We start from the raw sequence: 13575 nt of genomic DNA on the forward strand, positions 1-13575 counted from the left end.
GTGAAAGGTTTCCAAAGTTCGTCTAATCTACCGCCTTTTTAGTTTCTGATTTTGAAAAAAAAACTGTTTTATTTACTTAGGTTATAATAACTAAAATATATAAATTTATTTGGGAGATAAATTATAATGTAATGTGTTGCCTGGTAATGTTTCTATTATAATTGCTATTATTGTTTGTAGTTCATGTCGGGCCTGTCGTCGGCCGCTAACGACGCGTCACAGGGCGCGGCCGGTCTCCTCAGCAAGGGCCTCACCGCCTTCCCCAAGTAAACACCACCGCTGCTCTACGAATCATCGCTATCTTTCACCGTTTTCAGGAAAATTACCCGGATTAATATAAATATTTTTGGATGGCCTAAAATTTGTATTCAATCTTTATAGATTTGTACAATAACAAAGCTATGTAAGAAATTGTAATACTTTCATATATTTTTAACACAATATATAAAAAATCGGGCTACTTCAGCTCATTGCAACGATGACTAAACAAACAAAAATAACTAATTTGTGATAATATTGTTCAAAATCCTGATAATTTTCCTTAAAACATGATTTTAATAGTCCATCACATTTTGTTTATAAACATGCACATTGTTCGTAAGTTTTGTTTTAATTAATAGTACAATACATTGTATAGACTTTAGTTAGTAAGATTACTAACAGAAAATGTTATAATTTTTGCATCGCTAAGAACAAGGAAAAAAAATATTTTAAAATATCGTTACACTATTTTATTGTCAATTTTTGTATCGCTTCGCATTTTATTATGATATTAATAATTTGCAAATAAAATTATATTCTACCTACTTTTAAGTCACAAAATTGCAATCTCATGTGTAGGCGTTTCTTGGTAAGATAAATATAAGTTACTAAGTATAAGCTGATTTTTTATATTTTGCATTTGAAATGCATTTTCGCATACACACTCGAATTTTCTGCTTGGCTTAATACCGTCCATATGTAGCCTTTAAAATTATATAAAGTAAAACCCCTTGTTCCTACAATAGTACCTTACTCATAGCATTACAGTTTTAAAGTTTCACGTGTGTTGTGATATCATGGAAAATATTATAATACAAAGCCTAAATATGATAAAAATATTTGTTATATAACTGCTTAGCAGTCTATTTTATGATACGAATATATGGATGTTAAAAATATGATATGTATGTATAAAATGTATTTACAACGTCGTATATCTAAATGGCGCTTTTAAACATTGTTGCTTACATTTAAAATCTTTGTTCTATCCAAGTTATAATTATATTTAAAGATTAAATTAATTAATATTCGTTTTATATGTTAAATTTATGTCATATTATCCACTATGTGTTGTTCAATAAATACATGCGACCCATAACTACGATTGTTTAATTTGTACAATACATATTTCCTTATAACTGCAAATAAGACCCAAAACGCTGCCAATACACTATCATGATAGACAATTTAAAAAAGTACATTATTGTCATAAATGAGCAGTATCGAACATAATAAATATGTACTTATTTATTCGAGTTAATGTTTTGCGATCTTAAAATAGATCTGTACTTATTTACTTTTTACCTCTTCCTGTTAAAGGTATACATTTTTAATAATATTTTTAATCTTTATTTATTTTAAAGCATTGCTATTTTGATATAGAAATAACTCACTTAAGTACATAATACAACCAGCAATATTACAATAAAGCTCTAACAAATACTTGAAACTCGCGCTCAATATGAGTAGTGGAAATGACGTCATTGCTTTAAGTGGTGCCCTATTCACAAATATATTTCTACTATTTAATTCGATTAGTAGCAAAAACTAAACGTAATATTGACATAACTGATAGCTCTGACCTGACAAGACAGTTAGACAAGTGACAGGTTATAAAATAAATAAACATGGCGGGGCTGGTTAGAGCTGGGTTTTCTTTCGCCAAAAATGCGATTTTCTCCACTTCAGTACGCTCTATTGCGACTACTAAACAGTTAAATTTAAAAGAGAGTAAGTTTGCAATATTTATTTACCAAAAATCCGTTTCTGTCATGACATAACCTCAAAAACATATTCATAAAAATTTTCGCTCATTAACTTGAAGTTCTTATTTATTTCAGTTCGCGAGCGCACAGAAGGATCTTCCTTAGTTGTAGAAGGCGTTACCGTGCCCTCACCGCGTACGGAACTAATGATTCGTGCAGAGAATATTCCAGGTCATGAAGTGGCGACCAGCCCATCTGAAAAGTCTCCTTGTTATATGTGTGCTCTGGGGTTGGACATAAAACATACAGATGTTTTGATTATTAGCCAATTTGTGCGGTCAGACGGCTGTATGCTACCTCGACGTATTACAGGACTTTGTCGCCGACAACAGAAGAAAATGGGCAAATTAGTTTCTATGGCTCAGAAAGCAGGTATACCTTTATCATTATTTTGGTTAAAACTTACATAATAACTGCAGTCTTAACAATAAGTCCATTCTTTCAATACATTAATGTTTCTGCAATAGATTTAACATCTTATCTATATTGTTTTTATATTTCAGGTCTGATGATCAACCTAACACCAAGCTATTGTCAAAAGGATCCTAAAAAGCGTCGTGATTACAAGAAGTTCAACACTTACTTTGACGAGAGCACAATATTCCTCAGGAAAATTCCCAAACCAGTAGACAGATTCAAGCGCTAAAAGTTGTAAAAATATGATTGTGTAAAGTAATATTAAAGTACATGTAATTAGTTCAAATAGAGTATTATTTATCACCTTTGCTCTATACATTGTAAATCATAACAAGTAACAATTTGCAGAAATGCAAATTAAATCATTTTTGGATTTGTCAACATTGTTAACGTTTAAGCAATGTCTATTGTTTTTTTTCGGTTTGCACGGGATTGCAGAATGGTTTGAGGTTATTAGGTTGCTGGGCTTTAGCCCCCTTCACTTGTAGTAAAAAAATAGGGTATAAAATTAAGGTGAAAAAAAAAGATAGAAATAAGAGAGCATTTTTAGTAATAGTTTACTTTCCGTTTTCGTTGTTTTAGTGATGATCAATAATATTACAATATACCAATACTGCATTATCAAATGAATATTCAATAACGCAATGGTACGGCAAAATATTTCCAATGACGGTACTTCAAGTACATACAAGTGAATTAACATATTAGGCAGCCAATATACATGAATAACAATGTATTCACAGCAACTCTGCTCCAATTATTTACTCAATTAAATAGTGGGAGAGGTTGAGACTCCTGTAGCCACACTTATTACTCATTAACAACTTGTAATGATTATTTCTAATTCAATAACTAGTCACAAAATGCTACAAACAGATAAGTCTTAAAAAATCGCAACACAAAAGCATTTCCTATGCAGAAAATAATGATTATAAATTTTATATTAACCTAATTCGAATTTTCTTAACAATTTGTTTTCACTATAAAATAAATATCGCCTAAATGTTGTTTTAATTTTATTAAAATCTCTTATTGTTAATACAAATGCAGTCTAACACATAGTTTTCCTATTCCCGTAGAGCCGTGCCACTGATTTTTTGGTTCAAACAAGTGACGAGTTGTCGAAATCACAGCCTTTCATAGAGATACAAGTATCCGAGATCTTTGGGCGGGTTTTCTGAGCACGCGACCTGAAACCAAACAGATGGAATTATACTACACCATACATGTCAGTTCAATTGTAAAGTATTGAACAAGTAATGATGGTATTCTCACCTTGTTGTCGTTGAATATGACCCACCGTCCCTCATGCAGCACGTGGCACACGTAGTGACCGACCATCGACGATGTGCCCATGTGAGAGATAAATGCCACCAACTTATATTCTGTTGACAAAATATACATTTGAGTACTCTGCAGAATTTACTTTCATTGGTCCATTACATGTAGGTATAAGTATTTAGTTTTTGCATAAAAGTGGAGTAGAGCAATATAATAATTATAGTATAAGTAATCCTGATTTGCATTTAGCACATTAAAGCAGTCTGCCTAACCCGAGAACAAAAAATAACAGTAGTATGTCAATATTTCCACCCATAAAGTTTTACAAGGAGTGTATAATGGAGCCTGTGTGCAATTCTATTCTTAATATTTATGGCACAGAACCAGACAGATATTTTCTAAGGAGGCTTCGAGTGGCTAGTATGGTGAACATGTACTCACTCTCAGGTCCGTCCCTGCAGCCCAGCGTCCTGTCGTCAGCGGGCGCGGGCGCGTCACTCTCCTCGGCGTCGAGCTGGTCGGCGCGGCTGAAGATCCAGTCGAGCGCGCGCGCCACGTCGCCGCCCGTGGCCGCCAGCGCCTTGGCCGCCTGCGGCCGCGTGAAGCCCATGCACATGATCTGCTCCACGCTCGCCTCGTCCACGTTAGCGGCTGCGCCCGTGTTGCTTCCTGATACAATTACAAACATTTTTAAATACTACATTGTTTAGAAAATTCAGTCTTGAAAATAATATTAATGATAAGAAATGCTAAGTTTTATATTCATTGTGGCATGGTAACTGCGCAAGCAGATTATGCTCACAGGAACACCGTTTCATAGAAAGTTTATCCTGTCTATTAGAGACTGTTACTTGTCTACGTTGCGTCGGTAGAATATTCGTTGTAGCCATGCATAAATAATAAACAATTTTTTAAATAAATGCTCTGAGAATTTGTTTCTTACCTGCCGAGCCTGGAGGCTCGAACTTGTTGGCAAAGTCCCAATCCGTCATGTGTTCCATGAGCCAATTGGACGCTGCCTCCATACCACTGTTGTTTGTGTAATATAGTGCCTTCTTGCATGCTTCTACTGGGAAACCCATGTCTAACTGCAAAAGAAACATTTAAATTTATATAGAGTAAATCACTACAATATTTCCTATGATACAATTGGCAACAAAAGTCATAGAGCAGATTGAAATCTTTTAAATCTTAACATTTTATGCATGCATATTAAATTACCGGGAAAACCGTAGAAAATCAATGAAAATGTCAATTGCGAATAATTCTAATAGCTGTTTTATAGGAAGGTTTAAAAATATTAAGTTACTTTGTGACTTGTGTAGTTGCCTACATATTTAGAATCTTTGTCTAATCTGTGGATCGCACAAATAATTGTTCAGTGTGAGAATCAAACCCACAACCTTCCGCCCGACGCAGTGGTATCGGTGTGGCGACCTAAACCACTGCGCCACGGCGGCAGTCATTAAATAGTTAATAGTTTATAACAGATGTGTGTGAAGGTATACTTACAAGTTGTGCTAATAGATCCTCATTGTAAACAGGTGCGGGTGTTTCTGGCGCCGCCTCGGGCAATACTTTCTCATCAGGCTGTAGGCCTCGACCTCGCAGACAGCTTAGGTCAACCTGAAAGTTACATTTACATATTATTAAATACATACATACATAATATCACTCCTATTACAACCGAAGGCTTTGCCTGAGTTGTATGAAAATAACACAGCCATGATTCGCCACTAATAATAATACCGGTTACCTAACCTACCAAACTTCTAAATTTAATAAGAAAGAACCAGAATCAGTCTATACTCAAATAGTTTACATAAAAGTATTGTTACTGACCTCCCAGGGCATGTCAACAGCTACATCAAGCTTGGCTGGCGTCCAATCTTCCTTGATGGTGAATTTCTTTAATTGAATCAGCAGGTAGTCGGGGAATGTCGCCAACCGAGTGATTCTGTAATCATATCGTAAAATTAAGAATCGTACCAAGTGGCGTTCTTTGATCTCTGCCTACCCTATGGGCAAAAGGCTGTTATTATGTCTGTATGCTTGGATTTAATATTTTTTACTGACTTTATTTACTTAAAGCGAAAGATATGGAAGCTAGTATTGTATTATATACTATATATACTTGTTGTGTTTCGTATTGGATGTATTTTAAATTGATATTTCAATACAAAATGTTTTTATAGTATGCATCTAATGTCTAATATTTGACTTCTTTGTATTGATATGTAGATATATTTAGTAAAATAAAGTTCTTTAGCGCTTGTATGTTTGTGTTCATGGTAGTTCAGTGGTAGTTAGATATTAATTTGTAGCTTACTTGTGAGCGGTGACTTTCTTGTTGACGGCGCTACTGAAGAACTGTTCGACGGACTCCTCCTTCATGAAGCTCTCTAAACACGCCTGGAACGGGATCAGTGGCCGGACTAGTTGTGATGGATCTCTGTAGATAAAATTGATAAATTGCTTTAATTTGAAATTATTGAATTTTTATCAACGGATAGGTTGGTTCTATTTTAGAGCCCCATTTAGTGAATTTTGTATTGTCTACAATACAAAATTCACTATGCATACATCTAGTTTTTGAATTTATTACAGGCATGGAAGAATGAAAAGTGAGCATTAGATAAGATTGTTGACTCTCATTCGATTTTATAGGGGAATTATGACTTCATATCCGACATATTTACGTTTCGGAAGTGGTCTGAAGCAATGTCTAGTTATTATTTAATGTAGTTAGTACTCACAGCCTCTGGCCCGAGGCCTCGGCCTGCTTCCTGCGCTCCTCGTAGTCCCGCAGCTGGTCCCTGTTGACGGCGGCACTGACCGGCACAGGCAGCGGCAGGTGGTGCTCGGCGCGCGTGCCGTAGCGCACGGCGCCCGACGCGCCGCACTGCAGGCGCTCCTCCACGCTGAAGCGCAGGCACTCCGACGGGTTCCACGACGTGCGGCTGTGACGCTGACACATGAACAACACGTGTTACATATTTAAATCGATATTGACGCATTGTTGGGCAATCGATTGAGTCCCCAGTCAATACAACACAAACAAAAAAGTTAAAATAGTGAATAATCATATTCATACGATAACGAATTAAATAAAACTTTGCATTACTACATGCATGAGAGCTCTTGAACTGATGCAAAGTCTACACAAAGCTTGAAGGACGTCAAATATCCCGACTTCCTCCTCTCCCTCATAGCGAAAAGCAACCCTTACCCAGCATTGAAACAATAATGAGTGTATTTTTTTATTTTAATAGTTTATTAACTTACTTGCAGCAAGGTGAGTAGATGTAAGTAAAACTCGTGCGCGTCCTGTTGTCGCTTGCTCATGAACTCAGGGTGGTCTTTACCGACGAGGTTGCGGTACATGTGCGGCGACACGCCCGCCTGACCGCCCTCCGCGCTCGGGAACGAGTACCGACCAGACAGCAGACCTACGCCCAACTTAGCACTGGAAAGAGAAGAAATATTAAAATTAGTAACTTTGCTAACTAGGATACATAAATTTATTTTTCCTACTCATATTATGAATGTAGAAAATTAGTTAAAGTAAAGAGTATCTAAATACATTTTTAGGATTATACTGTAAATGGCAGGCGTGTTTTGCACTACAAGTAGTGTTTTATTTTGAATATTATGTAAGTCGATACATACGTTTGCACATTGAAGTCGTTGACTGGGTCTTCAGGGAAAGTGGAGAAAATCTCTGGAGCACCATCGACGAAGCGCCGAACAAAATCTGGCATTCGGAAGATCACCTGCAAAAATAATAATAAGAGGATTTATTACCATCGAACAAATAAGCTCTGCTTAGTTTTGAATCAGATAACCGTGTAAATTGTTTAATGATATCTATTATACAAAAACTATAAAAACAAAAGTATCCAAAAGCTCAGGAAATTTCAACACAATTACAGACATCTAACCTCAGGGTACTGAAAATAATTTCAACATATCTATATGCTTTTGAATGTCACTTAAGATGATTGCTATTAGCTCCATAAAGATTACGCTTTTGTCAACATTGAGGAAGAGTTTGTAGACCATTGAAACTTCGACTACCCCCATGTATTTTCCCCCATTGCTGCTTTGGTCACCTTATTTGCTTGGCGAAGAGTCATATAACAAAAATAGCCAAAAAAAACCTGCTACATACCTGTACAACACTGTTGATGTAGCAAGTGTTGCCGAGGTTGTTCAGTCCAGTGAGTGCGGGACCGCACAGTGGTCGCAGCTCACTGCCCGACTCTTGCAGCGCGTTCCATTCACCACTGCGCTGGTTCAGCTCTAGCTCCAGTTCTACCATTGATTTCTCAGTCTGAAATGACAAATATTATTATCAATTATTTATCGGGAAACCTTTAATGCAAAACTACATATTCTAGTATTTTCTATTTCGAAATATTTAAACAGAAATATTACAAAAGTGTATCTTTAAGGGCTTTTTGACAAATTCTGACTAAAAGGAAAAACTTAACTCATGCTGCTCAATGGACTCCTTATAGATTTATTACTTAGTTAGACCTCCAGTCCTACTATGACTAAACAGTTTTTCTATTACTAATAGATAATAATGCTTTAATTGACTATAGAAAGCAAAACCATAATATCATTAGCTATTATTATATATTATATCAAAGTACCTTCTGCAACTGCTGTACATTGATGCCGAAGTGTTTGAGATGATCGGCGAGGTATGGGTCCTCGACCATGTCGTCCTCTGCGTATGAGAACACGTCGCCTTTGCCGTCTGCTGTAATCGTGCCCAGCTTCACCGCCAGTGGGTAGCCCGTCTCACGGTAATGTTCCATCTGAGGACATACAAAAAATACTTTATTATTATTAAGTTACAAATTGGTTTATCAGGATTTGAGAGAACTACATTTAATTTTTTATTAATTTAACTGTAGACCAAACTAAAGTCTGTTACATAATGAACTGCACGTTTGGCGCTGTCATCACGCCGCAATAACGCGGTGGTTTCGAATCCCACCCAGGACAAATATTTGTGCGATGAACACGAGTATTTGTACTGAGCCTGTTTGTTAATTTATCTATATAAATATTTATTTAGAAGTATATAAAGTATGTTAATCAGTTGTCTGGTTACCGTAATACTCTGACTTAATCAAGCTTAGTTTGGGAATCAGATGGCCGGTTGTGATTGTTTCAAAATATTTAATTATATGAAGATTAAGACTTATTAATTAACTATCAATAGTAAGTATACTCACAGCGTGTTCGTTGCCTCCGGAGCCGTCAAAGAACCGTCTGCCACACAGTACAGAACCATCAGTGAGGTTCAACCACAGGTTGTTAGTTAGATCACATTTGGCGCACTTCCATCCCGAAGGTGGGATCTTCACGCCATTGTCTAGCTGCTTTAAACTTACTGCATGTCTGTAAACAAAGATTTATATATGAAATTGCGTTCACGAGCTGTGTAACCTGCGCCGAAACGCCAAGCAATACAAGTTTTAACTTATATCTTTTAATTGATAATGGTCACTATTAAGCAGTTAAAATTTAAAGGGCGGGAAGGGCTAGTAGGTAAGCATTCGTTACATACAAACTTTTGAGTTTTTAAACGTAAGTAACTTATAAAGGCTATCTATCAACATGTGTGATAAAACATTTATGGAATTAGGCAAATGGGCATTACTCCTCTATTAAATCTACCTACATCAAATACTTTTCTTATTTTAACTACATTTAATTTTCTTTAGGCAATATTCCTAGTTAATTGATTATGTATAACAAAACTATTAGCTTACACAGAAACCTCTCGCTTCTCTCCGTCCCAAGTGCCCGCTAATGCTGCCATCTCTGCGATCTTGAAGGGCGACTCTGCATCTATTACTCCTTGCACTGATTTGTTCACCTGAAATTATTTCATAGTTTAACACCCGCGTCGTTAGCCATTCAGCTGCGAAATGAAATGGAACTGGGCTTGTCGCAACTGTAGCATGTCAGATAATCGATTGGCAAAAACTACTACTAGGTTCAAGTCGGAAGTCTGATGAATGATGGAAGAAAGAGATGGCATTAAAATAAAAAGATTTAGATCTATAATTTTATTATATCAGGCTTGATACACACATATTCGGTTCGGCAATATTTATCTAACAACAAAACCGACTCGACTCACTTCGACTTGTGTCGATCGGGTCCATCTACACATTCGGTTCTGCTGCCCTACTAATAATAAATAAAATCTATTCAATAGCGTTCTTTTTTATATGAGTTTTAATGCTATTGCGCTATTGAATAGATAAACTACTGCTAAATGTACTTAGGAACCGGGGGTAGGCCGATTAACGCCAAACCCAATATGTGTGTAGCAAGCCTTGGTAAAGAACTACACACTATTTCCACTTACAACTTCAGGCAGGTTTGGGTTAGGCCATGGATAAGTGTGGAAGCCGGGCAGCACGACTACGCTGTAGTGGTCTACGAAGGTGAACTTGGGTTTGCCGCATGATGGGTCGAATCCACCCTCCACACCGATCGCTAAACGTGTGATCTTCTTCTCTGGACCATCGCCGGTCTTTTCTGGCTCTTGTATCTAGTAGAACAAGTGAAGGTTGAGATTAGTATACGAAATGTACTGTAGTTATACTACATATCAAATTACAAAAGAATGTCTTGGTGAATATTTGTTTTGGTGCATAATTAAAAACATGTGCCGCAGTCCGTGCATCTTGAATATCTACTAAGTTAGTTGCTCTTTACTAAGTTGTTGGACTATAACAGTCATATTATAGGTAGAAAATCTATGGAACAATAGCATTGTAACAATGATTTTTTGACATTTAATCAGTATTAAATGGCATTTTGTAACTCACAGGTATTTTTTCTTTCTTGATGTGTAAGAAGACAGCATTGCCGGTCTTCTGAAAGTACTGCTCAACATAGTTGCGTCCAAAGCCCAGGAATGACACCAGGGATATGTACAAGCCTGAATCTGACTCCTGTAACAAAACACAGGGAACAAATTAGTCAATCAATTTTCAAAACCAGGTAACAAAAACTATATACTTCTTACCCATAGAATTCATTTCACGTGAACGAAGTCGCGGGCAGGAGTTAGTCTATAAATATTTTTCTCAAAATCGATGAGTGTGTTGATTTTGAGTCTTCTGTCTTTAATTTGAATCAGAAACAATCCAACTTGCAATTATACCATTTTCATACAATGCAGTTGATGGTCATAAATAAATATAAGTTATTCAAATACAGTCAATAACCACACAAAATATTGATTTCCCAGTTATACACACTAAAGAGAAAAGCAACATCGACACTTCGAAAAAGTGCCCCTATAATTTGCATAAGATAAGTGCTATCACCATTCCTGCAAAAACTAAACATAGGGGCCGGGAATGTGTCATTTTACCAGAACAAAACCAAACACTGGCTGTACAAGACATAAGAAAAGTAATACAGAAAATTCAAACATTGTAACTCTTTTTTTTAAAAAATGGCAAACTTTGTGGATTTTTACTTAGGTGCATTTCTCATACTGTGTGGATTTGGTCTAAGTTTACTAAACTTAAGAAGAATCATGAAAGGAAGTGGAACATCTATTCCAGCAGTACTGCTATCAGAGAACATACTTCTAACATGCATCGGAATAGCTTTCATTGGCCGATCAATCTACGAACTAAACCCTATGAATACACCAATGGGAGACATTGAAGAGAGATCAGCGGACATGGTGAAGACTGAAGATATTAATTGTGGATTTACATCAATTCTTATGAGTTACGGACCGCTTATAGCATCATTAGTGAACAGTTTTTTAAGCTTGATTATAGACAATTATATGCATTACAAAATGATTGCTGATGTGAAAAAGACTGAGGACGAAAATGCTGTGAGAGAATTAAGTGACCGTATTAGAGTGGACACTGGAGTTAGCTTCAAGAGTATATTTTCATTTTTAAAGAAGTATTTTACGTTTGTGACAGTAAGTTTACAATGGATCTTGCCTGTTTTAATGTCTTTGTCAATGTATATCATTAATGTAAGAGAAATGACTATTAGTGAGGGTTATAGAAGCCTTGGTGATTCCTGCATGGCACTCCTAGATGTCAGCAAAGATAACTGTTCTCTGCTACTAAATAAGAACGAAAGTCTTCAGTTACGTGAATTTATGCCAAATATCAATTATTTAGAAATGTATGATATTGAGGAACATAATAGTAGTGATAAAGTGCGCAATGTAGTAGATAATGTGTACAAAATACTTGCTAACTTAAACAATGAGACTCTTCATTCAAATGTAAATGTGTCAACAGCACTTTTGTTGAGGAAACCGAAGCAAAAAGATACGAAATGTATGAAGGTTTGTTTCATGGAAAACAAAAATCTGCTTCTTTATATGTTTGGTTTATCTGTTGTCAGTTACTTTGTACCGATTACAATTTCAACAATTATACTAACAAAGATTCATATTATGGAGGTAAAGAATCATAATGTAAAGACGTATGTGAATCGTGAATTGCTCTATAACATATTGTTCTGGACTCCGGTTATGTTTGATACTTTTCTCTCAATAACTCTGTGTTCTTATACCATGAATGGAATGAGAACATCAATTTTTAATGTCATCGCTAATGTCTATCAGGCTGTTAAGAATTTAATGAATACTAAATATTTTAAGGATAATAGTGTAGTACCCATTTGAATATATCATTACTTTTTTATATTTAGGCATCAGAATATTGTGCCAGTTATGTTATAATATAGAGAATTTTATAAAAATACTGTTTTATTTTGAGATATCAACCTATTTGACCTCTACTAAAAAACAAAACTAAAAATAAATTATTGTTGTTTATACAGAATAAGCCAAAAATGTAAATGGTGCATAGTAATCTTATTGGAATTATTTTGTCAAAAACACCTTTATATTATAACGAGATCTCTTATATTCGTGGTTTTTAATGCTTTTTGTCATGAATAACATTTTTGGATGACTGTTTTGAGACAAATGATTTGGTAAAAAACATAAATTCTATTGAGTGTAGGTAGGTGTGCGGTACGTCGTGCTTTCATAAATTAAACTCAGCTCCAACAGAAAGCTTTATAAGATACATGAACAAGAGGAAAGCGCAGTTATAATGACTAAATTGAAATTACTGCAAAATCAGTTTTTCTGTCAGAAAAAAATGCTATTACAAATTTGACTCAAACAATTACGCATTTGTTTTTATTTCTTATTATACTTAACTGGATTGCGGTTGGAAATTTAACCAACTATCACAGGGATTTTATTGAAAAGAACGGTAATTGTAGGTTATAATAAAAAGTGCAACTCACCGGATTGTCAAATGAATAGACACACTCGTCTTTGTATATCAGTTGGTTGGGCCCAGGTATTTTAATTTTTGTTAGATGTGGTGTTAACAAATCCAACGACGCCATGGCGCTATTATTTTAAGCTAAAAAGGATTTTAAAATTGTATTTTCCAAAATCAAGATAGTTCACAGCGTCACTCCAAAAATACTTTATAGAGCTGTACCCCGACTCCATTAACTGAGATGTCAAACTTTATGTCGATAATAATCGATAATGTTGAATCAAAATAATATTATTTATCGATTTCACATAATTCTCTTGAAATTAATACATATAACAATATTTTGGCGATAAAACTGCTAATATTTGAAGTAGTATTTTGGATGTATACATGTTTATACATCGATATTGTATTTATCTAAAATGGAAACATTAATAATATTGCGATAAAACCACGTATTATAATAAATTTAACTCCATAAATCCAGACAGTAAAAGGCCATTACCGTGACTTAATTGATGTCAAAACTG

At 35.4% G+C, this 13575-nt stretch overlaps 3 protein-coding genes across 34 annotated transcripts in view; 2 read left to right on the forward strand and 1 right to left on the reverse strand.

Moving 5' to 3' along the window:
• LOC142977978 (uncharacterized) overlaps positions 1-1360 on the forward strand; it is a 31629-nt gene extending 30269 nt beyond the window's left edge. For all 32 annotated transcript variants that reach the window (XM_076122132.1, XM_076122134.1, XM_076122135.1 and 29 more), the window contains one exon: positions 181-1360. In XM_076122132.1, coding sequence (XP_075978247.1) covers positions 181-270 — 90 coding nt within the window. In that variant the 3' untranslated portion in view covers positions 271-1360. The remainder of the gene's footprint in view (positions 1-180) is intronic.
• Positions 1361-1832: 472 nt separating this feature from the next.
• On the forward strand, positions 1833-2730 carry mRpS18A (mitochondrial ribosomal protein S18A). Its single transcript, XM_076121574.1, has 3 exons — positions 1833-1992; positions 2103-2399; positions 2531-2730. The coding sequence occupies exons 1-3, from the start codon at positions 1890-1892 to the stop codon at positions 2671-2673; spliced, it is 543 nt and encodes a 180-aa protein (XP_075977689.1). The 5' UTR covers positions 1833-1889; the 3' UTR covers positions 2674-2730.
• A 247-nt stretch (positions 2731-2977) lies between these two features.
• Usp5 (ubiquitin specific protease 5) lies at positions 2978-13280 on the reverse strand. The gene is made up of 17 exons (XM_076121573.1): positions 13065-13280; positions 10586-10711; positions 10120-10305; positions 9515-9621; positions 8975-9140; positions 8384-8551; positions 7897-8058; positions 7395-7498; positions 7011-7191; positions 6482-6693; positions 6055-6177; positions 5568-5682; positions 5238-5351; positions 4669-4813; positions 4167-4394; positions 3720-3829; positions 2978-3634 (listed from the first exon to the last, which is right to left on the reverse strand). The coding sequence occupies exons 1-17, from the start codon at positions 13167-13169 to the stop codon at positions 3572-3574; spliced, it is 2415 nt and encodes an 804-aa protein (XP_075977688.1). The 5' UTR covers positions 13170-13280; the 3' UTR covers positions 2978-3571.
• Between the last annotated feature and the right edge of the window lie 295 nt (positions 13281-13575).

The sequence above is a fragment of the Anticarsia gemmatalis genome, chromosome 13 (genome assembly GCF_050436995.1).
Source record: "Anticarsia gemmatalis isolate Benzon Research Colony breed Stoneville strain chromosome 13, ilAntGemm2 primary, whole genome shotgun sequence".
NCBI classification, from domain to species: domain Eukaryota; kingdom Metazoa; phylum Arthropoda; class Insecta; order Lepidoptera; family Erebidae; genus Anticarsia; species Anticarsia gemmatalis.

What these genes read in the sequence shown, in the direction of transcription:
- mRpS18A (XM_076121574.1), top strand. Translation starts at nt 1,890, where the DNA reads ATGGCGGGGCTGGTTAGAGCTGGGTTTTCTTTCGCCAAAAATGCGATT. An exon ending in ACAGTTAAATTTAAAAGAGA is followed by an intron (nt 1,993 to 2,102) that starts GTAAGTTTGCAA and finishes TATTTATTTCAG; the next exon opens with TTCGCGAGCGCACAGAAGGA. An exon ending in TTCTATGGCTCAGAAAGCAG is followed by an intron (nt 2,400 to 2,530) that starts GTATACCTTTAT and finishes TTTATATTTCAG; the next exon opens with GTCTGATGATCAACCTAACA.
- Usp5 (XM_076121573.1), bottom strand. Translation starts at nt 13,169, where the DNA reads ATGGCGTCGTTGGATTTGTTAACACCACATCTAACAAAAATTAAAATA. An exon ending in ACATCAACAGTGTTGTACAG is followed by an intron (nt 7,499 to 7,896) that starts GTATGTAGCAGG and finishes TTATTTTTGCAG; the next exon opens with GTGATCTTCCGAATGCCAGA. An exon ending in CGAGCCTCCAGGCTCGGCAG is followed by an intron (nt 4,395 to 4,668) that starts GTAAGAAACAAA and finishes TAATTGTATCAG; the next exon opens with GAAGCAACACGGGCGCAGCC.